Source organism: Lepus europaeus, chromosome 8 (assembly GCF_033115175.1).
Source record: "Lepus europaeus isolate LE1 chromosome 8, mLepTim1.pri, whole genome shotgun sequence".
NCBI lineage: Eukaryota > Metazoa > Chordata > Mammalia > Lagomorpha > Leporidae > Lepus > Lepus europaeus.
Window position 1 is genome coordinate 124249227 of NC_084834.1, and position 25863 is coordinate 124275089.

The 25863-nt window shown below is 49.3% G+C and overlaps 1 protein-coding gene across 2 annotated transcripts in view; it reads right to left on the reverse strand.

Annotated features, from left to right (window-relative positions):
• Positions 1-12864: 12864 nt before the first annotated feature.
• The window catches only part of MCPH1 (microcephalin 1), a 288454-nt gene continuing 275455 nt past the window's right edge, over positions 12865-25863 (reverse strand). Inside the window, exon 15 of one of the 2 annotated variants that reach the window (XM_062198844.1) lies at positions 12865-13110. In XM_062198844.1, the coding sequence (XP_062054828.1) occupies positions 13085-13110 (26 nt within the window). In that variant the 3' untranslated portion in view covers positions 12865-13084. The remainder of the gene's footprint in view (positions 13111-25863) is intronic. The other variant, XM_062198847.1, reaches the window with a different exon arrangement.

Genomic DNA, 25863 nt, shown 5'->3' on the forward strand with positions numbered 1-25863 from the left:
ACATTTTGACTTCCAGGACTGTAAGATGATAACTTTGTATGCTTAAGGTGCTAAATTCTCGGAAGTTGGTTACATCATCAATACAGAAACTAGTGCACTGGCTGAGGGTTTCTTCCAGCAGGTATCAAAGCATAGTGTAAAGCCACAGGAGTGGTATCACCGGTGCCAAAATGATGGATCATGAAACAAAATGAAGAGTCCAGAAGCCCACTTACCCTGTGTGTGGTTCACATTGTGTTGTATCAAAGTGGCACTTAAAATCAGAGCAGAAAGGGCCAATTAATCAAAAACAGTGTTAGTGCAACTGTACTTGGGAAAATGTAATATACAGACATCACAGCCTACACCGGAATAAGAGCCAGGTAGGATTTAACTGTAAAAATACAAATAGAAACATAGGACACTGGTTTTGTAATGTTGAGGGAGAGACTTCTTCAGTGCAGTACCAAGGTCAACAATGAGAACATAGTGATGCTCAAGAGATCTCAGCCCCTCGACAGGCAGTGTGACAAAGCGGAGTTGAGGAAACTTGTTTCTGTGCAGCTCACCTCAGGGCACTCGGTCACTGTGCAGAGGAACTTCAGCTTGGGGTGCAATTAAAGCTAAAACTTCATCAGTGATACTGTAAACTGACCCCCTGGCTGACAACAGGAGGGTGCCGATAGGTTGTCAGGCACAGCATGAGAGAATGGAAAGAGCTTGCACTAGGATACCTTTTGTCCATGTAACCAACAACTTTAAATTGTCTCCAGTCGTCTACCTCTTTTTGGCCAGTTCCCATTCATGCTCTAGTTTTTCTGTTTGTACAAATAAGAAGGCATTTTTGCTCCAGGATTCAAGCCTTGTCTGTTTTGAATACTGAATCAAAGGTGGAAATCTCTCACTTATGTTGTCCCAAATCCTGCTTTTAAAAAAAATGTATTTTATTTATTTGAAAAGCTGAATTACAGAGACAGAGAGAGGGAGAGACAGATCTTCCATCCACTGGTTCACTTCCCAGATGGCTGAAATGGTCGGGGCTGGGCCAGGACAAAGCCAGGAGCCTGGCGCTTGTTCTGGGTCTCCCACATAGGTGCAGGAGCACAAGCACTTGGGACATCCTCCACTGCTTTCCCAGGTGCATTAGCAGGGAGCTGGTTCAGAAGTGGAGCAGCCAGGACTCAAACCAGTGCCTATATGGGATGCTGGAATCTCAGGTGGCTGCTTTACCTATTATTTTTTAGAATATAACTTTTAGAATTATTTTTTATTTCTTTGAAAGAGTTACAAAGAGAGGTAGAGAGAGAGAGAGGTCTTCCATTCCGCTGGTTCACTCCCCAAATGACCACAACAGTCAGAGCTGAGCTGATCCAAAGCCAGGAGCCAGGAGCTTCTTCTAGGTCTCCCACATAGGTGCAGAGGCCTAAGGACTTGAGCCATCTTCCACTGCTTTCCCAGGCCATGGTAGAGAGCTGGATCAGAAGAGGAGCAGCCAGGACTCGAACCAGCACCCATATGGGATGCCAGCACTGCAGGCTGGGGCTTTAACCCACTGCGCCATGGTGCTGGTTCCCACTTTACCTATTATGCCACACTGGTGGTCCCCAAATCCCACTTTCTTACCAAGTGGCTCTAGCTGTGTGCCTTCCTAGTTGTTTCTTTGTTTCTTGTGTGTTTATGTAGTGAGCATCTGCATCCATTGCCCCCTTCCCCTAAGATTTTCATCCAGACACCACCCCTCCCAACACAGCCCATGTGTTGAGGGGCAGGGTGACCCACCTGCCCCATTGGGTTGGGCTATGATCAGTCTAGGGCAGATTTATTTATTTATTTATTTGAAAGGCAAGAGTTACAGAGAGGCAGAGGCAGAGCGAGAGAGAGCGAGAGACAGAGAAGTCTTCCATCTGCAGTTCATTCCTCAGATGGCCGCAACAGCCGGAGCTGCACCGATCTGAAGCCAGGATCCAAGAGCTTCTTCTGGGTCTCCCACATGGGAGCAGGGGCCCAAGGACTTGGGCTATCTTCTGCTGCTTTCCCAGGCCATAGCAGAGAGCTGGATCAGAAGTGGAGCAGTTGGGACTCAAACCGGTGCCCATTTGGATGCAGCAGCTTTATGCACCATGCCACAGTGCGGGCCCCAGGCAGTGTTTTTTTGTTTGTTTGTTTGCTTATTTTTATAAAATATGGATCTTGAGCCCTTCAAACTCCCCTACACCCTTTCAAGGGGCTCTAGGTAAAGGATATTTGCACAATGACACTGAAATGTCATTTGACTTTTTCACTGTCTGAAGTCTGGAGCGGTGAGGCCATCATCTGCTGCCTCCCAGGATGTGCTAACAGCAAGATAGAGCAGAAGTGGAGTTTGGTGTAGCAGTTAAGGTGCTGCTTGCAAAACTAACATCCAATATCAGAGTCCCTGGGTTTGAGGCTGACTCTACTCCCAATTCCAGCTTTCTGCTAATGTGTACCCTAAGCAGGTGATGGCTCAAATACTTGGGTCCCTGTCACCCACATGGGACAACCAGATTGAGCTCCAGATTCCTGCTGTTGGCCCTAGCCCAGTCCCAGCTGTTGCAGACATTTGGAGAGTAAACCAGAAGATGGGATCTCTCTCTCTCCCTCTCTCTCTCTCTCTCTCTCTCCCTCTCCCTCTCCCTCCCTCCCTCCCTCCCTCACTCTTCCTCTCCCTCTCCCTCTCCTTCTCCCCCCCCTCCGCCTTTCAAATAAAATAAGTTTTTAAAAATTGTAATGGCCTCGCTTTTTCCAGTTACACATTTGTTTGAGGCTGGATTTTCTTGCTTTGCTTCAACCATAAAGCAGCATGTCAGCAGGCTGAGTGCAGAGGCAGGGATGTGCAGCCCAGTGTCTTCAGTGGAGCCAGAAATTAAAGGGAGCTGCAGAAATGTGTAAAAGAGCACCAATCTCCTAAGTTTTTTGCTTCTCGATAATAAAATTGTTTAATACAAGTAATGAGTTATTCCCAATTTTTGAAGGAATTAGTAAATACCATGATTTGGTAGTCAGTTTTAGAATAAAAGGATGTCTAGAACACAGCAGAAAAACAGACAAGGTGCCTTTGATGAACTCCTCCATCCCTTAATCAAATCGGCTGTGAAACTTACCATGTTTCTCAAACCTCTGGTTATCTGGGAAAAAACTGGTTAACTCTAGTTTGAGGTACACTTTTTTTTTTTTTTAATTTTTTGACAGGCAGAGTGGACAGTGAGAGAGAGACAGAGAGAAAGGCCTTCCTTTTTCTGTTGGTTCACCCCCCAATGGCCGCTCCGGTGGCACGCTGCGGCAGGCACACCACACTGATCCAAAGCCAGGAGCCAGTTGCTTCTCCTGGTCTTCCATGCGGGTGCAGGGCCCAAGCACTTGGGCCATCCTCCACTGCACTCCCGGGCCACAGCAGAGAGCTGGACAGGAAGAGGAGCAACCAGGACAGAATCCGGGGTGCCGGTGCCACAGGCGGAGGATTAGCCTAGTAAGCTGCGGCGCCGGCCCTTGAGGTATACTTTTAAAATCTGTTACCTACCTTGTCACTCAGGCTAGCCACATAATGATGAGCTGAAGGTCTCCCTGTTCCTTGTCTGCTGGTATCCGCTCAGGCAGTAGGCCATGCATTCATCTGGGAGCTAATTACTGAGTGCTTCAAATGTGCCAGGCTGCATTCTAGACCCAGTCATCAGCCGTGGTCAAGGCAAAATGTGTACATTAGTGGTGAAAGAGAGGAAAACCATTCCGAGGAGTCATAAAGGCAAGCAGTAGATTAGGACAGGCTGCTGGGACATGGAGTTGTGGAGTGGCACCCTTAAATTGTAAGGCAGGCCAAGAAATGCCTCTCTCAGGAGGGACATTTAAGTTAACAGAATGATAGAAGCCAGCCGGGCAGAGATCTAAGGTGAGAGCACTTCAGGCCGCAGAAGCGGTGGGTGCAAAGTCCTGAGGCAGGAAGCGGTCAGTAAGCAGCCGCTTTAATCCGCCAGGGGCTACAAGCCCCAAAGTCATCCTAGATTCTTCTCTGTAATCCTGTATCCAGGTCCCCAGGAAACTGTTGGTTTCACCTTCTATACCAAGAATCCATCCGCTCTTCCACTCAAAGTGACCACACTCATCCAGGTCACCAGCTTCTCTTAGCTGAGCAACTGTCACCTCCTCCTAACTCGTTTCCACTCTAGCCCGCCCTGACCCCACCACCCTAGTGTCTACACAGCAGGCGTTAGAGGTTGAATTGTGCCCCCTCCAAATTCATTTGGTGAAGTCCCATCCCCCAGCCCCTTATGTGGATGGAGGGGCTTCACAGAGTGACCAAGTGAACGTGCAGCCATGAGCGCTGGTCCTTTGAAGAAAAGGAGGTTTGGAGACAGTCATGCATGGGAGAAGATGGCAGGGGGCATCAGCAACAGGCCCTTCTTCCCTCCGAGCCCTCAGAAGGAACCACCCAGCCCATGGCCTGGGCACAAGCCATCTTTAAGACACCCCCATGCCTGGTGCTATTACAGCAGCCCTAGCAAACTAATGGAGCAACCCGGTGATCCTTTTGTCACTGAGCGCCAAATCCTAATTAACTCCAGTCTGTGGCCTGCAAAGCTCTCCACGAGCCACGTGCAGCTCTGCCCAGCCTCCTCTCAGTCAACCAGCCTTAGTCCTTCTTCCAGGAAGTTCTTGCCCAGTAAATGGCTTCTGTTTCCTTCTTCAGCCATCTCAATGCCATTTCTCCAACAGGGGGCTGCTTGGGTGGCCCCTTCTCAGCACAGCAGATGGCTTGTGGGACAGCACTGGCAGGACGCTGGCTCCTCGGCTAGTTTGCTGTGCCATCCTGGCACAGCTGGGCCTCTTCTAGGCTGCAGATTCGGCTTCCTTGCTGCAGTGAGTGATGAGGCCAGTTTCACTGGATCAGCAAGTCACTCTGCTAGTCCTTGCGGTGTCCTGACTTCTTGCTGTCTTTCAGTGCATCAAGTCAGGCAGACGTTCTCTGCATCTGGAATGTTCTTCCCCCAAACACAGACACACTTGCCCTTTACCTCTTTCCCAGTCTGCACTCAGCTGCATAAGAGACTGAGCCTGACCACCCTTAGTGGCATGTGGGCCCCCTTCATGTAATGACTGCCTTCTAACAGACATGATTTGCTGCCGGTATCCACACTCCCCTGGTATAATCACTGGATCTCTATTGTTCACTGAGGCTCTTGACTGCCTAAAGACCATGCTTCCCAGATTCTCCTGCAACCAGGTGGCTTGACTAGGCCATGATGGCACAGGCAGTGCTGTATATGGCATATGACACGTGTCAAGTGCCATTCTCTTTCTGGTTGGGTGTGTGTAATGGCTGGAGCTCCAGCACCCATGTTGGCAGCCACACTTGGCACCACAATAATACAAAAAGAACCTGACACTGTGGAGCATCATACCCACATTGGACTTACCACCTTTGGACAAAGTCAGAAAAAAAACTTTAAATTTGTTTAAGCATGTTCTAACTTCTAGGGTCTTTTTTTTTTTTTTTTTTTGCATTCAAATTGAATGCTACCTGATACAATGATACAATACCCCCTTTGTCCTGCTTTATATCACAATGCATTTATTTCTTAATGACATCATCCCCCCCCCCAATAGAATGTAGGCTGCTTGAGAGGAGAGGAAAGGCACTATTTTGTTTTTGCTCTATTTCTATGGCCTGGACCAATGCCTAGCAAATAGCAGGAGGTCAATGGGAACTTACCAAGTCAGTTAGAGGAAACGTGCACTCCAGGGAGATGGCAGCAAGTGGCAGACAGATGGGGCTGCCCCCCCAGTCCATGCCCCATCACTGCAGGTGCTCCCCTAAGCAAGGCAGAGCTCCATGCACAGACTGCTAGGGAATCCCCTCCCCTCCCAGCCCCTGGTGATGGCGTCCTTTGTCATTACCTCCCAGCCCCTGGTGATGGTGTCCTTTGTCATTACCTCATACACTGGTGATGGCGTCCTTTGTCATTACCTCACACACTGGTGATGGCGTCCTTTGTCATTACCTCCCAGCCCCTGGTGATGGCGTCCTTTGTCATTACCTCCCAGCCCCTGGTGATGGTGTCCTTTGTCATTACCTCACACACTGGTGATGGCGTCCTTTGTCATTACCTCCCAGCCCCTGGTGATGGTGTCCTTTGTCATTACCTCACACATTGGTGATGGCGTCCTTTGTCATTACCTCACACACCACCAGAGTCAGATTACAGTCAAACAGAGCTGACATGAGAGCCTGGAAGGAATACAGGACCGTGGTTACAACTGAAGCCACATACATGTGACGATGTGGGAGGGAGGAACAAATGAACCTGCAGAAATGAAAATGTGGCACATCCCCCACACACGTGACCAGCAGACAGGGAGCTAGAGGGATGAGTGGCTGCCGACTGTCTTGCCACAGCTCATTTCCAGCACCTGCACTCCCTGACACCTCCCTGATGGGTCAGAACAGGCTCCCTTTTCCCTACTGCTCTTTTTCGGTGGGCTTGCATTCTTCATAAGATGAAGACATGTCTTTCTGGGGTATGGGCTGCTCAGGACAGCACGCAAGCTCTCCCCAGCCTGGCCCAGGCCTGCCTGTCTGATATTTCTGACATCACACCCCCTAGCACTGTGGCTGCTGCTTCACACAGGCTCCTTGCGGTATTCTGAAAGAGCCGTGTTGTTTGGAACTGCAGGGTGGGTATTTGTTTCGCCGTGCACCCTGGGAATGTCTTCCTCTCTAATTCAGCCATTGGAGCCTGCTCAAGTGTTCCTGCCGGAACCATCCCCGGGCCTTGTCCACCTCTTGTCCCCACGCAGGGCAGGACACCCCCTCCTTTGTCCTGCACAGCACCTTGTGCTCGCCTCTGGTTCAAGACTGACTGTGATTTATTACATCTGGATGAGAGGTCTTGTTGGTGTTTCTCTTAGCAGAGAATATGCTTTTTAAAAATTTTTTAAAATTTCAGAGGCAGAAAGAAAAAGAGAGGTCTGTCTGCTGGTGCACTCACCAAATGCCCCAACAGTTAGGACTGGGTTAGGCTGAAACTGGGAGCTGGGAAGTCAGTTGAAGTCTCCCATGTGGGTGGCAGAGACCCAACTGCTTAAACCATTGCTACTGCCTCCCAGGGTGTGCATTAGCATGGAGTTGGGATTGGAGGCAGAGCCAGCACTTGAACCCAAGCACAGGTGTCCCAAGCAGGGCCGTACCTGGTGTGCCGAATGCCCTGCCTGCCTCTGTGTTCTTAAGCAAGTCCAGTTCTGCTGTGGGCTGATGACCTTCACCTCTACGGATGATTTCCAGGAGGCTGGCATTCTGTTTTTACCTGCCCCCTGATATACAAGCCTGGAGATTCTACAGGAGTTTTAAACATCTGCAGCAGAATGGACCCGCCCCCCTCCCAGCACCAGCAGCCCTGCTCACTCCCGAGCCGCCTGACCCAATGCCCTCTCATCTTCCTGCACCTTCATCCATGGGGAGCCCCCATGTTGTTGATGATTCCGCTGGCCAGTGGTGTCCGCCAGCTCCTTCTAGAGAGAGAGGCCTGCGGTGTCTCCTGACTCCCCCAAGTGTGGCTTCCACGCCTCTCACTGGGATACTGTGCTGTGCCCTGGCACCAATTCCTTCCCGCTCCGCTGCAGCCTCACTTCTGTCCCTCGGAAGGCCTTTGGATGACTTCTATTTACAAAGAATGAGGTCACTTTCTCTTCATGCCAGACAAGGTCCTTCATAGAACGGCCCCAGCTTGCCCTGCAGCAGGCAGCCAGCAGGCTCCCAGGGGCCGTCGGGTGGTCCCTGGCAACTCACAGAAGTGCCAGCTCCTCCACTTCGACCTGCTCAGGGCCGCCCCTCCACTCAGTGACACCCCTCTTCAGATTCGTCCTTGCTTTTGTCCCTTCTCAGTTATGACTCTTCTGCCCCGACTGTGCCTTTTAACAGAACACCCAAGCCCTGCCCACAGCAACAACTTGTTTTTGTCAATTACCCGTGTGTATTTCACTTTGCCACAAGGAAGCTTCCCAGTGGGATGCACACACAATAGCAGAATAAAACCAGTGATAAAGTGAAGCAAAAGGATGTGAGGGTCAGGCAGGTGCAGGGAGGGCAAGATAAGGCCCTGGCCATGCTCACCTCTCTGGTTAGGCCTCACTGTTCGGCTGGAGGAGGTGCTAAGCTCCAGGAGCTCAGCGTTTGGAAAAGTTGCCCTCGGTAAGCACCACTCAACTTCATCAGTAATAATTTTTTAAAAGATTTTTATTTATTTATTTGAAAGTCATAGTTACACAGAGAGGAGAGGCAGAGGCAGACAGAGAGAGAGAGAGAGAGATCTTCCATTAGATGGTTCACTCCCCAATTGGCTGCAATGACCAGAGCTGCGATGATCTGAAGCCAGGAGCCAGGAGCTTCCTCCCTATCTCCCATGTGGGTACAGGGGCTCAAGGACCTGGGCCATCTACTGCTATCCCAAGCCATAGCAGAGAGCTGGATCAGAAGTGGAGCATCCAGGTCTCAAATCGGCACCCATGTGGTATGCTGGCACTTCAGGCCAGGTGTTAACCCACTGTGCCACAGCGCCGACCCCCATCAGTAATAATTTAATAAAGAAAGTACAGTAAGTGGTGTCTGCAGCAGTTCCCTTTAATTACTCAAGGGAAGGTGGCCATGCACAGCAGAGGCTGCTGACAAGACCTGCAGTGGGCTTGCCACGTCCAGGCGTGATGTGTATCTGAGCTGGCCGAACCATGGCCCGGACACTGGGTACGTAGACCCAGGTTCTTCCCCTGCCAGCTCCTGGAAGGGGAAACACACACACACAGTTACAACAGCTTCTGGCACCCACGGAAGGGCAGCCAGGGTTGCTGGGTGTCAATTCTCCCCTTCTTTGTAGTAAGAAGCCAAAGTTTAAGCTGGGAAAAGTGCCAGGCACCTAAATGACTATCTTCCCTAACTTCCCTTTGCAGCAAAGTGTGGCTTTCCATGTAGGTTTTTGTTACAAACTCTGCCATGATTTCTTACTGTTACTTTTAGTCCTAGACAGTGTTGTTAGAGATAGGTGTGAAGCCTTTCATGGTTTGAAACGACTGCTGAAAATAATTTTATTTTTCCCAAGTTTTTCTTAATAAATTGCTTTGAGAGTTCTGAAACAATAAGGTTGTTATCTAAACATTTCTGTCATTTAAATAAATCATGCTTTTCTGTTGAAAGATAGGTATTTTGGAACTATTCCTCTCTTTCCTGTAAAGAAAACACCCCCATTGGAGACAGAGCCCTTGAGCGAGTCCTGGCCATTTGTCATGCTCGTCTTCTGCCGGAGAGTCCCCATGGTAATTCCCCTTGTCAGGTGCCAAGACATGTCCACAGGCCCACATAACGCTATTCCCGCGGCACACACAACCTCACATGCATATTGCCAGCCTTGGCCCCTGACCGTTTTGTTGTCCAGCTTCCGCATGTCTTTCTGATAGCTTCATTTGGACAGGCCCGGGTGCCTCAAAGAGTGGTTCAGAGGCCCAGCCCCGTGGTCTCTGGCTGCAAGCCTCTCTCTGTGTATTGTGCAGCGGGGATAATCAGCTTCCTGTCTTCCTTTATTTTCTACCCCACAATCTATTACTATTTTTGTCCCCCAACCTTAAAGCCTAGATTTTTAAAGGATTTTTTTTTCTTTCGAAAATCCATTCCAATCTTGGTTGCTTTCTGAAGTATGTCACTTTAAGATTTATCCAATCTGCCAGGAGTTTTTTTTTTTTTTTAATTTTAATACTACAAGTGTAAAAAAAGAAGCCTTCCATTTAAATCTTCATTGTTCACTGTTCTTTGTCCAGTGCAAGTTAACAATTACTTTGCCCTCACCATGTGTAGCATTGGACCAGGTACCAATAAAAGCCAACTGGAGAAGACATAAGGCCCACACGTTCACAGAACTGACAGTCTGGTTAGAGACCAGGCTCTTTTTTTCATTCAACAAACATATGTTAGTACCTAACCTTTTTTCTTTTCTTTTCTTTTTTTTTTTACAGGCAGAGTGGACAGTGAGAGAGAGAGAAAGGTCTTCCTTTGCCATTGGTTCACCCTCCAATGGCCACCATGGCCGGCGTGCTGCGGCCGGCGCACCGCGATGATCTGAAGGCAGGAGCCAGGTGCTTCTCCTGGTCTCCCATGGGGTGCAGGGCCAAGGACCTGAGCCATCCTCCACTGCACTCCCGGGCCACAGCAGAGAGCTGGCCTGAAAGAAGGGCAACTGGGACAGAATCCAGCGCCCCGACCGGAACTAGAACCTGAGGTGCTGGCGCTGCTAGGTGGAGGATTAGCCTATTGATCCATGGCACCGGCCTAGTGCCTAACCTTTTTTCATCAAGACTGCAAACAGCAACTCTTGCAAGATTCTGAAAAAATAGCAAGCAGATGGAGAAGAGAAATAAAAGCTTGAGAAATGACCAGTATTGGTGAGCTTCTTAAAGGTTTTTTTTTTTTTTTCTTTTTAAGATTTATTTATGTCGGCCGGCGCCGTGTCTCACTAGGCTAATCCTCCGCCTTGCGGCACCGGCACACTGGGTTCTAGTCCCGGTCGGGGTACCGGATTCTTTCCCGGTTGCCCCTCTTCCAGGCCAGCTCTCTGCTGTGGCCAGGGAAGTGCAGTGGAGGATGGCCCAAGTGCTTGGGCCCAGCACCCGCATGGCAGACCAGGAGAAGCACCTGGCTCCTGCCATCGGATAAGCGCGGTGCGCCGGCTGCAGCACCAGCCGCGGCGGCCATTGGAGAGTGAACCAACGGCAAAGGAAGACCTTTTTTTCTGTCTCTCTCTCTCACTGTCCACTCTGCCTGTCAAAAAAAAAATAAAATAAATAAAATTAAAAAGATTTATTTATGTATTTGAAAGTCAAAGTTACAGAGAGAGTGAGAGAGGAGAGACAGAGAGAGAGACAGAGATCTTCCATCTGTGGGTTCACTCCCTAGATGGCAGCAATGGCCAGCGTTGCGCTGACCCAAAGCCAGGAGCTAGGAGCTTCATCCAGGTCTCCCATGTGGGTGCAGGAGCCCAAGCACTTGGGCCATCCTCTGCTTCTTTCCCAGGTTTGTTAGAAGGGAGCTGGGTTAGAAGTGGAGCAGCCAGGATGCAAACCAGTGCCCATATGGGATGCCAGCTTTGCAGACAGCACCACAGCACCAACCCCATAAAGTTATCTCTCTCTCTCAAAAGATTTATTTATTTATTTGAAAGTCAGAGTTACATAGAGAGAGGAGAGGAAGAGAGTGAGAGAAAGAGAGAGAGAGAGAGAGAGAGAGAGAGAGAGAGAGGTCTTCCATCTGCTGGTTCACTCCCCAGATGGCCACAACAGCCGGAGCTGCACTGATCCGAGGCCAAGAGCCAGAAGCTTCTTGAACCAGCACCTGTATGGGATGCCGGCACTGCAAGCAGTGGTTTTACCCGCTATGTGGCAGCACCGGCCCCTTATTTTTTTCTTTATATCATCTTCCATCCAAAGGTGGCCTAGCAGCCTGGGTTGTAGAACTACACAGTGGGCACAGGGAGCAAGAATCCCAGGAGCTCTGTCTTTCTGATCAGAGAACCAAGAAAGGGAGCCCCTGTGAGATGAAGAGTACAGGGCAGATGGAAATCCATTTCTTCCTTTTCACTTTTTTCCATCTTGACCCAGCCATGAAGGCAGCTCATCTTGCAGCGCTCCACTACTGCTGTGAGGGCATGGACAGCTCACACCTCAACAGAAAACTCCTATTCTGGTCAGAGGAACTGGGAGTCAGACACCAGGGGGGATCCCAGTGAGAAGTGGCTTGGGAAACGGCATCCTCTGATTGCGTATCATGAGCTCATCCAGAGCTGTGACTGCACAGGAGAGACCCAACCAGGCAGAGCGAAGGCTTGGGGAACTGAATGGAGTTAGGAAACACTTCCCGTAGAGGGCAAGGAGGAGCTGCAGAGGGGCCTGGTGGAACAAACAACGGGGTGGGGGGCCCCTCATTCCTCCTGAGTGTCCGGGTTCCAGCGCCCACTCCTGACCCCATTGCCCTGCTAATGTGCATCCTGGGAGGCAGCAGGTGATGGCTCAACTACTTGGGTGCCTGCAACCCATGGAGGAGACCAGGTAGCTAGGGCTTTTGGCTTTGGCCTGGCCCAGCCCCAGCTGTCATGGGCATTTTGGGGAACCCGTGGATGGCAAATCTCTCTCTGTCTCTGCCTTTCAAATTAAAAAAAGGAAGAGAAGTTAAAAACAAACAACAAAAGAGTAACACTGTCACACAAGACCCAGAGTGTCACTACATTACAGTCAGTAAGTCCAGATAAAATACACGGTTACTCAATATACAAAGAACCAGGAAAATACAACCATATCTTTAAAAAAAAAAAAGATTTATTTATTTATTTATTTATTTGAAAGTCAGAGTCACACAGAGAGAAGAGAGGCAGAGAGAGAGAGAGAGAGAGAGAGAGAGAGAGAGGTTTTCTATCCGCTGGTTCAATCCCCAGATGGCCGCAACAGCTGGAGCACACTGATCCGAAGCCAGGAGCCAGGAGCTTCTTCTGGGTCTCCCACACAGATGCAGGGGCCCAAGAACTTGGGCCATCTTCTACTGCTTTCCCAGGTCATAGCAGAGAGCTGGATAGGAAGTGGAGCAGCCGGGTCTCGAACTGGCACCCATATGGGATGCTGGTGCTTCAGGCCAGGGCATTAACCCACTGTGCCACAGCGCCAGCCCCAACCATATCTTATGGGAAAAGTGAATCAACAAACGCCAACTATGAGACAGCCTAGATATTGAAATTAGCAGACAAAGTCTTTTAAGCAGCTATTACAGCCATGCTTGGAATAAATAAAAGGATAGAAATTGGTTTTTATTTTCAAGATTTATTTTGAAAGAGTTACAGAGAGAGGGGGAGAGACAGAGTAGTTCACTCCCACAATGGCAGCACTGGGCCAGGCTGAAATCAGGAGCCAGGAGCTTCATCTGGGTTTCCCACGTGGGTGGCAGGGGCCTAAACACTTAGGCCAGCCTCCAATTTTTTCCCAGGCCATCAGCAGGGAGCTGTATCAGAGGTGGGGCAGCTGAGACATGAACCAGTGCCCATACGGGATGCTGGAATCGCAGGTGGTGGCTTTACGACTCCACCACAATGCTGGCCCCTAGAAATAGGATTTCAATAGAGAAATAGAAATTACCAAAAAATAGTACTTTAGAATGGAAAAATACATCATAATACAAAAAGTAAAATCCATTGGATGGGCTCAGTAGCACCATGGCAATGCTGGAGGAAGACACTAAGAAATGAGTGAAAGAAATTAACTAACCTGAAGTACAGAAAGAATCCTGATTTGGAACAAAATGAACTGAGCCTTAGGGACTTGTGGGACAATTACAAAAGGCTTCACATGTATGTCACTAGAGTCAGTTATGTGTGGGAAAATTATTTTAAAAATAAAGGCATGCTTAAAACTTGCCAAATTCTAGGAAAAACATGTGCTTCGACGTGTTATTCCATTTTGCATTGCAATAACACAATACCCGAGGCCGGGTGACTTATCAAGAAGAGGCTGAGTATGCTCCCAGTTTTAGAGGTTGGAAGTCCGAGACCAGGCAACCACATCTGCTCGGTCCCTGGTGAGGGCCTGAGGCTGAGGGCAGCCTGGTGGGAGCCAGGGAGGAAGAAGCCAGCTGGTGAGAGGAAGGCCAGACTCGCTGTGTGATGACACTCACTCCCCTGGGGGCTAACACAGGCTCACACAAGCACAGCTGTGATCTCTTGCACAACCAGTGATCCAACTCCCCACAGGGAGTTAGATCTGGCTTCCCACAGGGCCCCACCCCTTGGAGGCCCTGCCAATTCTCAACAACACCCCACTGGGGGCCAACCTTCCAACATGGAGCCTGTAGGGGACAAACCACAGCGAATCCCAATCCAGACAGACCTGAAGAGAACTGTGCCAAGAAACGTCATCATGAAACTGCAGAGGGAAGAGAGAAGAGGGGCGGGAGGGGACACTCAGATCCAGGGGACCAGAACCTGGAAGGCGTCTCACCTGAATCCATGGTGGCCAGAAGATGTGGACCATCCGTTAAGCACTGGGAAGAAACGCAGACCTTCCCCCCGTCCCCCCCACACCTGTCATTCCCCCACTTCCACACACACCAAAAGCTTCCTTCAGAGATGAAGACTAAATACCCGCTTGTGTGGACGGAGCTGAGAGGACAGGACACCAGCACACCTGTTCTGGAAGAAGGTAGGAACCTGAGCAGGAAGCCAGGATGGGAGGCGTGGTAATACCTGGACGACTGTCACAGACTACCGTTCTGAACACGCGAGCGAGGGTGGAAGGTGCTCCGGAGTGAAAGCTCTCCGTGTCCGTGGTGCTGTGGCCTGAACGTGGCTCACAAGGATTCCTGTGCTGAAACTTCACCGCCACTTTGATAGCATGAAGGGGTGGGGACTTGAGGAGACGACCTCATCATCTCCTAACGGGGATGGCAGCCTCATGGAAGATGTTCCAGGGAGCTGTTCACCCCTTCTTTTGTGCGAGAACACAGCAAGAGGCACCCTAGACATGGAGCCTGCTGGTGCCTTCCAAAGCCTTTGCAACTGTGAGAAATAAATTTCTATTATTCGAGATGATCTACGCTAAAGCATTCTGTTATAGCTGCCAGAGAGATCAAGAAAATGATTCCAATAATGTGACAATAAAACATAAATGGGGTGGGGAGGCTGAAGAGACCGATATGGTTTTAGGCTTCTATGTTTTGCTTAAAATGGGGAGTTAACTGTAAATGAACTGTAAAAGGATAAGTATGGTGGTAGTTTAAAAAAATACAGTAAGAAGTAGCCAAAGAAAAAAAAAAAAAGATGGATTAAAATGGAATGGTCAGAAATATTTAAATCATCCGGAAAAAGCAGGGGGAGTGGGTAGGGGGAGAAGGGGAAGGCAGGGATGTCCAGGAACAAAGCCCAAAGGTGATAAATGGAAAACAAGTGAGTGGCCGCTCTAAATCCAACCACACCAATAACAAGAAATGCAGAAGGTCTAAAGTCACCTGTTAGAAGACACAGATCGCCAGACAATGATCAACTCTTTAACCACGATGACAGTGCTAGGGTAAAAGCATGGAACAAGTAACTTGCAAACACAGATCCAGAGAAAGCTCGAGGGGCCATGTTACTGTGTTAAAAAATAAGTAGATTTCAGAAGGGAAACCAGCACGAACAAGAGCAGATTATGTGATGATAAGAGTCCATGCACCAAGATGAAATAAAAAGTCATAAATGCACACGCCCCTCACACATCCAAATACAAAGGGTAAATGCTGACAGAATCACGTTAAAGACCCTACACACCCCCAAAATCTGGTAGAGCTGATAAATGAATTCAGTGAGAGCAGGATATAAAATCAGCACAGAACATCAGGCCCCTTCAAACCCCATCTCTGCCTTTCAAATAAATAGCTGCTTTTAAAAAAAGCACTTTATTTTAAAAATTGGGGAAATTGAGGGTGCATAAGAGTTACCTGGGAACTGCACTTTTCACTCAATATTTTCTGTAAAACCAAAACCGTTTTTAAAAGTCTACTCGGGGCAGGCGCCACGGCTCACTAGGCTAATCCTCCGCCTGCGGTGCCGGCACCCCGGGTTTTAGTCCCGGCTGGGGCGCCAGATTCTGTCCTGGTTGCTCCTCTTCCAGTCCAGCTCTCTGCTGTGGCCCAGGAAGGCAGTGGACAATGGCCCAAGTGCTTGGGCCCTGCACCCGCATGGGAGACCAGGAGGAAACACCTGGCTCCTAGCTTTGGATCGATGCAGTGCGCCGACTGTAGCGGCCATTTTAGGGGGTGAACCAACGGAAGGAAGACCTTTCTCTCTGTCTCTCTCTCTCACTGTGTAACTCTGCCTGTCAAAAAAAAAAAAAAAGTCTGTCGGGGCCTACACTGTGGCTTAAGCAGGTAAAGTCACGGCCTGCAGTGCCAGCATCCCATATAGGTGCCAGTTTGAGTCCCAGCTGCTCCACTTCCAATCCAGCTCTCTGCTGTGGCCTAGGAAAGTAGTAGAAGATGGCCCAAGTCCTTGGGCCTCTGCACCCACGTAGGGGACCAGGAAGAAGCTCCTGGCTTTTAGCTTTGGATTGGCATGGCTCCTGCTGTTGCAGCCATCCAGGGAGTAAACCTGCAGATAGAAGACCTCTCTCTCTTTCTCTGACTCTGCCTCTCTGTAACTCTGCCTTTCAAATAAAATAAGTAAATCTTTAAAAAAACTGGGGAAATTGAGGGTGTATGAGGAGTTACCTGGGAACTGCACTTTGCACTCAGTACTTTCTGTAAAATCAAAACCGTTTTTAAAAGTCTATCATTTTTTAAGAATCACTAATATTTTTTAAATTATGGCTTCTCCCGCCCATGGGGGAAAAAAAAAACACAACTGTAATACAAAATGCGGGCATGGGTCCCACCAGCAGGGCCGGGCCCCGTTGGGGAAGTCCGTCCTCTCCGGGCCACGAGCACGGCCGGCAGGGGCTGCTGCAGCGCCGGCGGCGGATGCCTCTGAGGCTCCGCACTGCACCGGGCACCGGGCCTGCGCCGCGGGGAGCGGCTTTCCCAGGCCAGACCGCTCACCGGGCGTCCCGCGGGGCTCCCTCGGAAGGCAGATGTGAGAATCCACACCTCCTTTTCTGGCTGTTCACACCGAGGAACTGTGGAGACCTGGGTCTTTTTCATCTTGGAGCCGCCCTCCCACCCAATCTAAGTTCCCAGGAAAACTGGAACACGTTTCCCTTAAAGGAGACAATTGTTAAGGGTAGGATGGGCTTTGCCTTAATTTTGTTTTTAGAGGAAAATTCCCAATAACATGAGAAAATGGACAAACATATTAACAGCTTGCTTAAAACATGCTTTTCTCAAAATTGGCTATCTAAATTTAGCTGACCTATTTAAATGAGTTAATTGTTAAATTGCTTTATTCTGGAGGAATGTTTGGAATTGCTAATAGGTTCATTAAAAGTTTTTGTTAAACTCCCTCCATAAAATTCTGAATGTGATCTGTCTTCATTCCCAGAGGTTATCCAGGAGAGGAAGTGGAGAATGTTCTTTTAGAAAGCATGAAGTGGGAAAATGTTTAAGACTATTTATAGCAGCACTTACTGTGGAAATCCCAGACTTTACCATCTATTTATAGTTATTCCTCGGGTTAAAAGGGTGAAACCAGAAATCTTGAAAATGCTGCATGCTTTTATCCAGCAGTTAGAACGAATAAACGGTCTTTCTGTGGTTATGACAACCAGATACTTATTAAGAGTAATTGTGGACATGAGAATAAATACATCTTGGTTATGAAAAAAAGAGAAGAAGATGTCTGTTTAAAAGAGCCGCGTTTTCTCTGATTAAGTGATTCTTTGGATTTCTTACGTTTTTTGTCTGTAGCACTTGGGCTTTCTAATGACAAGTAGGGAGGATTGTGGGTTTACAAAGCTGCACGTGGGCTGGTGAGCTCCCAACACTGGCTAATGATCCGAATGAAAACAAGGCCAGGTGCACAGACAGCAGATCTGAAACCTTGTGGAGAGCACCAGTCTGAAAATCTGCCCAGGCCACGCCTCACTCCACTCTGGCCGTGTCTACACCACCCGGATTGCACACATGCAGATCATGGAGCAGGCTCTGGATCCTGTGGAATCTGTGCATTTTTCTTAATGTTTTCTTCAGAGGCAACAAGGCCAGTGAGGGCATTGCCATGCTATCTGTTCTGTGCTTGGGAGAATGAGGGCGAGGGCAGCGTCCTAAGGGGTGAGAGAGGGCTGCATCGTAAGTCTCTTTGGATGAAGAGTCTGTTGGCCTTGTTGAGGGGGTAACATGGTAAGAATGAAATTCTTCCAAGGGAAAAATTTTGCTCCAGGAGTAATGTGAATTCTGTATAAAGACTTGGCACTGGGGCTTAGTAGGCTAATCCTTTGCCTGTGGCTCTGGCATCCTATATGGACACCAGTTCACCTCCTGGCTGCTCCTCTTCCAATCAAGCTCTCTGCTAATGGCTTGGGAAAGCAGTGGAAGATGGTCCAACTGCACCTGAGTGGGAGACCCGCAAGAAGCTCCTGGCTTCGGATCAGCCCTGTCCCGGCCGTTGCAGCCATTTGGGGAGTGATCAGCGGATGGAAGACCTTTCTGTCTCTCCCTCTGTCTAACTCTACCCCTTAAATCATAATGAATAAATAAAAGTCTTCTAAAAAAGATTTGGTGATGATTAAGAATGGATAAATAGGGGCTATCATTGTGCTGCAGCAGGGTAAGCTGCCGCCTGTGATGCTGGCATCCCATATGGTTCCCTGATGCTCCATTTCCGATCCAGCTCCCTGCTGATGTGCCTTGGATAGCAGTGGAAGATGGCCCAAGGCCTTGGGCCCTTACGTTCACATGGGAGACCCAGATGAAATTCCAGGCTCTTGGATTTGGCCTAGCCCAACCAACCCCTGCCATTACAACCATTTGGGGGAATAAACTAGCAGATGGTAGATCTATGTCTCTCCCCTCTCTGTAACTCTGCCTTTAAAATAAATAAGTATAAATCTTAAAAAAAAAAGAATGGATAAATGCAGCAGTGGAGAAGACAGTCATGTTGCTGCCTTAATTACTAGTCCGTACAAACGTCCAACCCCAAATCCCACTTCTCTTGTGGAAGCTGTCACCCATCCCTAATGTAAATTGGTCCTAATGCTAATCGGTCACTACAACCTGAGGTACCCAGTGTGCTTTTGCACCTGCCCACTCGGACAGCAGATTCAGGCCTGGAACTGCAGGTGCAGAACACCTTGAGGCCTTTTCCTCGAAGGTCCCCACTTTCTGTAACGCTTCTTCCCTGTGGCCCACAGGGTGTCACACAAGAACCTGGCATCCTCCTCCTCCTGACACTTCTCTGCCCTTCAGCCTGGAGGACACAGCTTGCCCAGGAACGTCCTTGTCCACCACTTCTGCCTGTGGCCGCCCCTTTTCCACTCCCCACGCCCAGGCTGCGTGGGCATCCATTAATCCCACGCTGTCTGACGCCACCTCTGTCGCCGCCGTGCTACCTCTGCAGCGGTCCTGTCTGCAGTGTGCATTTCCTGTGGCTGCTGCGTGGTGGCTGGTGCTCCGCTGCCTCTGCCCGTGCAGGAATCGGCCGATTTCCTTGGAAACCACACGTGCTGCATGAACCAGAAGGAACCTGGGGTGAAAAGTGAGGGCCCTCGAGTCCTCACCCTGCTTCTGCTCTCAACATTTCGAGTGATTCTGGACAATCACTTAACCTCTTAAGCTTCTGTTTCCTCTGCTCTGGAATGAAAGATGGGGCCCAGACACCAGCCAAAGTGGTCGTGGCTCGCAGTCCTGCCTGGGCTGGACCCAGCTCGGAGCACTGCAGCATCCCACTCACCACCAGCCCTGGGCCTGTGGGTGGTATCTGCAACCCTGCTTCCTCCCACCAAAACAGCTCTGAGAAAGCCCTGAAGGGAATCCAAGCCAGTCAGTGAGGAGGTGGCTGCTGTCACTCAGAAGCCACAGGCTCCCATTAAAGGACCTTGCAAAGCCAGGGGCCTCGGCAGTGCCAGCAGCTCAGCAGCAGACATGGCCTCCTGTAAGTCGACTCTAAGTGATGCCTTACCTCCTGCCTGGGAGCAGGCTCTGCCCTCAGCCCAGGGCTCAGGACTGGCCTTTGGCGTGCTGTGGATTACGACGCTGCCCCTCCAGCCTCCCTGTGACTCCTGGCTGCTCAGGTCTGCTGGACTCTCCTCATCCTGTAAGCAGGCAACGCTCATGTCTGCAGGCCCAGGGCCCCAACAGTGGCAGGAATCAGAACTGCAGGAGCCGGTGAGACAGGTTTAAGGATGGTCGGGTAGGGTCTGGTCCTCAGAGTGAGGCCCTAGAGCTTCCCTGTCTCCCTCAGCCCCACTGGGTTCAAAAGTGCCCTGGGAGTCTCAGTCCTCAGGGACAAGGGAAAGTCCTCTCTTCCTTCTTCATTTCCATGCGGAAGACAGGAACAGAGTTCCCGGGGACAATACTCTTGTGGTCACAGCCAGTTCTTTCTGGCACCTTCAGCTTCACCCAACTTACTCCAGTGACACCCTGGTCCTCAGCTAGCCTGGCATTTGGGTGTAAGCCACCCCCCCCCCAGCTTCTTTGAGTACACTCATTAATATTCAGTGGGGAGGGGGAAGCAGGGAGGACTCAGTTGTCCTTCAGGCCTATGACCTCAGGCCTGGCCCTGGTTACTCGTGGGGAAGCCTTGGGCAGTGGGGGTCACCCCTCAGGAAGGTCCCATGCTGTCCAGGTCTTATCTCACCTCCTCTGGGTCTGTCTGCTCTGGGTATTAGCAGGTTGGCTAAATGAACGCATACTTGTGGTCACTTTCAGCTCCCTTTGAGAAGTCATTCGTTTTTTGTGTGTCTGAATAACAAAAAGGAGAATGATATCTCTTCTAAAAGTATGCATAGAGATCCCAACTGAATCTCCAGGACCCGGCCCAGGCACAGTGATCTGTAGGAAATCAAGTATCTCAGGGACTCTGATTGGCAGTCAAGGCAGAAATCCACTGAGTTGAAATCAAGACAAGAAAACAAATGTTCAACTCTCTTCTTCCCTGGCCTCCCTCAGCCCAATCTCCCAACAAATCTTGTTTTGTACTGGACTGATTTTTTTTTTTTTCTGTGTGTTCTACACCGGTGGCTGCTTTGGTGGAATCCGCGAAGGAATCGGATTTCTCGCCGTACCTCAGATCAGAGTGGCCTGGCAGCATGGCCACAGCATCCTTCTGGTTTTATATGGGAAATTTAATTATACACAGTGCTTAAATCTTTGTGATAAAACCCTTTTGTGTGCTCAGATAAACGCGCTGCAATTTTTCTTGAGCCGACGAACAATTCATGCTCCATGGTCATCGGAGTGAGGGCTGAGATTGAATTCTGGGCTCCAGTGGAGCAAGGACTTGCATGGCGCAGTCCCACATGCCTGAATACAGAAGGCACTGAGGGAAGGCACGGGGACAGGCGCTGTGTCTAGAAGCATTGGAGAATGGCCTGGGGACCTGCTGACGACCAGCACCAAAGAACAGACAGAGAGGGAAGGGTGACTCCAGTAAACAGAATACAATACTTACTCACCATATTTTTCATAGAAAGAGAAAGGATGCCTTGTAAAGGAATCCACACACTTGGGCCTCACATGGGAGGTCAGATGGAGCCACACCCTAGCTGTTTCTTGGGGCTCTTCTTGGGCACACTTCAAGGTGTCAGGGGAGCTTAGCACAGCAAAGCACAGTGCACATCTTCAGATGGCTCCACTGGAAGTGCTGAGTGGGTTTTGTGCCCTGGTAACTATCTGCCCTTGTATTTATTTGCAGATTACATACTCAATGTTGAATATGCATGTTATTTTGTATGATCTAGGCATTAAACTTGTCTTAACTGTTAAAAGTGGCACACGATGCTTTTTGGGTTTCAGTCTGGCAATGACCCCATAGCCACCTCTTCATTTGGACCCCTGCCAGGCTACTCAGATTCACCAAGTGCAAATTCTAATTCATGACCTTTCTTTTAATCCTCCTGGTATTGTAGAAGTTAAATTTTCCCTGAATCCACCTAGATTACCTATAACTAACTCAGGAAATAAAAAAGTCCTATTAATCCTACCTTGAAAAGACTCACACCTGTCTCCCCTTCCTCTAGCCTGGATGCCACAGCTCCAGCCCAGACACCTATCTCAGTACTTAAAGAGCCTCCTGCAACCACAAAGATTCTGCATTCTCACCCCACCCAAATCTTCCATTTGCTCCTATTATAGTGGCCTTCCTCAATAACAAATGATGGTTTTCTAGTGCTTACAAGATTCAGACAAACCACAGGAGCATGAGACGCTCAGCCCTTTGCTAACTCATTCAGCTCTCATTTGGCATCCAAACTTGCCTACCTGCATCTCACCCTACACATGCCAGTCCATCCAGGCAGGCAAGGACCACTGTCAGTTCCATCCACTCAAACCTACACGTCCTTTTCAATACTGTGTCCTGTTACTGGGGATGGGGGGCTTCTCACACTCTTCCTTCTATCCAGAAATTCCTTACACACTTTTCTGACACTAGTTTCAGCATTATGTTTCCCTTTAGTCCCTCAGCCAGTTTAATTCCTATCTCCCTGCATTTAGTTTAGATTTTCCTCTGTGTGACTCTCAACCCTTTAGGATGCCTCGTTCATCCTCTACAAGCTTCCCAAGTGCCAGAACTGTCTTTTTGTTATGATTTACTTATTCATCCATCCATTTGAAAGGCAGATTGACAGAGACAAAAGAGAGAGAGAGAGAGAGAGAGAGAGAGAGAGAATCTCCCGTCTGCTGGTTCACCCCTCACATGCCTGCCACAGCCAGGACTGGTCCTGGAGCCAGGAATTTCATCCGGGTCTCCCACATGAGTGGCAGGGGCCAAGTATTGGGCCACAATCTGCTGCCTCCCTGGAGCTTTCAGAAGCTGGGTCAGAAGCAGAGGAGCCAGGACGTGCACAGGTGATCACGTGGGATTTGGGCAATGCTCACCCTGTGTGTATTTCTTTTTATTTATTTAATTTTTTTTTTTTTTTGGCAGGCAGAGTGGACAGTGAGAGAGACAGAGAGAAAGGTCTTCCTTTTGCCGTTGGTTCACCCTCCCCTGGCCGCCGCGGCTGGTGTGCTGCGGCCAGCACATCGAGCTGATCCGAAGCCAGGAGCCAGGTGTTTATCCTGGTCTCCCATGGGGTGCAGGGCCCAAGCACTTGGGCCCTCCTCCACTGCACTCCCGGGCCACAGCAGAGAGCTGGCCTGGAAGAGGGGCAACCAGGACAGAATCCGGCGCCCCGACCAGGACTAGAACCTGGTGTGCTGGCGCCACAGGCGGAGGATTAGCCTATTGAGCCACGGCGCCGGCCACCCTGTGTATTTCTTAAAGCCTCGGGTCACCTAGGTGCTTGCTAAGTGTGTGTTCAATTTAACTGAGGAGCCCAAGAGGACCTTCAGTGGGATGAAACCCTTTGAAACTTCCAGTTGACCCCTTGGCTTTACTTTCTTCATTTTCACTTAGAAGAGGTGACTCCCAGCTCACTGTGTTCCTATCAGATGCTTATCAACAAAGCAAAAGGCTGTCTTCCAGGACCCCACAAACATGGCACGGTACAATGACTGAGGTTCTGGAATAAAACCTCTCTGGTGAGTGCATTGTACAAGAAAACAAAGACAAATTTTTGAAAGATTTTCAAAAGGAAGAATTGAACTCAAAAAGGGTTTCTGGTTCACCATATTAACCAGGGAATTCAGAGAACTATGAAATTCCTGTCTCTGAAGATTGTAGTAAGCTGAAGATTTATTAAATTTGAAAGCAGTAAACAACATGGCATATTTCTTGGTAGGTTGTGGAGTTCCAATTGTGAGATTCCAAACTGCACTTCCCTCTCAAGTCCCCATCGCTCTGCTTTATTGTATTAACATAATTCAATTTAGATGGGATATTTAATTCTCGATGTGATTTTAACTTTTCTTAACTCTGTGGTGGTTTAAAAAAATTTTTTTTGCCTATACTCATGACTTTGAGAATATCAACCATTTCATAAAAAGTTATGTGGCCATAACACTCACTTCATTTGTTATCTTTAACCCCAAGGGATAACTTATCTTGTTTGGCAGAGGTATCATTATATTATTAGTTAATTCTAAATAATCTCAAAGTTAGCATTTTGGTTTGAGGACATTCACATGGCAACACTACATGCATTGAGTTGATCTAAACCCCCCGGTTTTTCCTTTCCAAGTGGCAGAAGCTGTTATTAGTTACTATGGCGTAATTGGTACCTGCTGGCAAGCCAGCCCACGTGGATATTTTAAAAAGGAAACAGCGTACCAGCCAGGATGTGGCAACCACTCAGGGCTGGCACACTCGCAATTTGCAATTGTGCCTTTCTTGAGCCAACCCACATTCCCTCCTCCAAGCAGTTGCTGTGTTATGGAGATTTCCCCTGGGGTGCCAGGGAGCAGTGTGTGGCTGCAACACTAGTCCCATGCATGGGTTTCACTGGGGACCTGGGGAACAGGAGGCAAAACACTATGAACCCGAAGTAACCGATACTGAAGGATGGTTTCCATCCTGGAGCGTTCTCGCACATAGTCCGTCTTGGAACTTTGTTTGGAAATATCATAGGCTCTGAAATCACACGGATGGAATCTGAATCTCTCCTCTGCCTTTGGAAGTAGGTGACTTAACCCTTGACAGCAGGCGCTTCTTTTTCAGCGATGGTGGCGATAAAGCAAGGACCTGCTGCATGCAGTGGTGTTACTGCTCTCCCTCACCTCTGTACTTGACCTCACCATGAGTTACTTGACTCAGATCATTGAAGAAGATGCTCATGTGATACTGGTTCTGATTTGTGAGTGGCAATCTGGGCATCGTGGGCTGATCTGAGCAGGGTGGCAAACACGGACACTCACACTCTAGCCTTGTGCTGTTTGCTGGGGCCCAGAGAAAGAGAAGGGAGGCAACACACCTCTCTCCAACTACTGTGGAGCCATTCGCCACTCTCCTAGATCTCAGAGGCATTGACAAACCGGGTGAAAATAGCTAGGCAAACACAGGCATCCTCTCTCAACCACGGTTATGCTGTCCTGGTTTTAGTTACCTGGTGTCAATCTGAGTTTGAAAACGTTCAGTGGGAATTTCCAGAAATAAATACTCTTGAGTTGTAACTGGATGCCATTCTGAGTAGCGTGATGAAATTTCAGGCCACCATGATCCATCCCACCTGCGATGTGAGCCTCCCTCTCCCCAGCCCACCCACTCTGCATATGCCACCCACCTGTTGTGGCTTGGATAATAGTCTGGTGTTTCTCAAAGACCCATGTGTTAAGGGCTGCATCCCCAGAGTCATATGTTAATATATCATAGACAGAAAATTGGTCCAGTCATGGTGTCTAAGGCAGGGTCTTGCAAAGAGATTGGACTGGACTGGGTTGTTAGGGTGGAGCCCTAACATGAAGGGACCATGGTGGCTTTATCAGGACAGACCACAGACACAGGAGAAGCACACTCCCTGTATCTGCTTGCAGCGCACCAAGTAACCATTCGTCTGCCTGTGCTCTGCCATCTACTTCCCATCAGACATCAGGCTAATGGGGCTGCTGATCTTGCATTGTGAACCTCCCAAACCTTCTCCTCCTTCCTAAGTAGCTTCTCTTGGGCAGAAGACCCCAGTCTTTGCAATGATCAGAAGGTCAACAGCAGCCCAATGCTGAGTCACAGTGCCCATGTCACTCACTCACTCCATCTGGTCACGTGGGCACTGCATTATCTCACACCCTCACAAGAACATGGAGTGGAGAAAAATAAGATACAAGGAAAGGGAAACACACCACATTCAATAGCTTTCATTACAATAAACATGGAAGGAAAAGGTGGCCTGGAGACTCACACTCTAGCCTTGAAAACCCTGTGAGGACCCATCCTGGGCTCTATAGACGAGGCCTGGGACCCAGTTGTGGCTTTGCCATCTGTGGTCTGTCCATTTGTCCTGGGGCGACAGGGACACCCCAGCCTGGGCCACTCTCCTGCTCGTAGGCTGTAGGAGCCCTGATTCCTTCCATGTCCATTTCCTCTGCTCTCTCTTCCCACAGCCACTGTGGCCCAACTCCATTTCTTAATTCCCTCATGTCTTAATATCCCCAAGTGGTGCTCTTGCGATGCTCCCCAAAACAGGGCTGGCCCTGACACCGGGAGTGTTTGAGCGGAAACTGAGAATCATGTGAGGAGTCTGAGTGCTGGAGAGGGGGCAAGAGGGATGCAGCAGGGACATGTTCAGTCTTTCCAATCCTCACATCCTTGGAAGACCTACCAGTCACCCTGCTGGAACTGCCTGTTCTCCCCCAACCCCCTG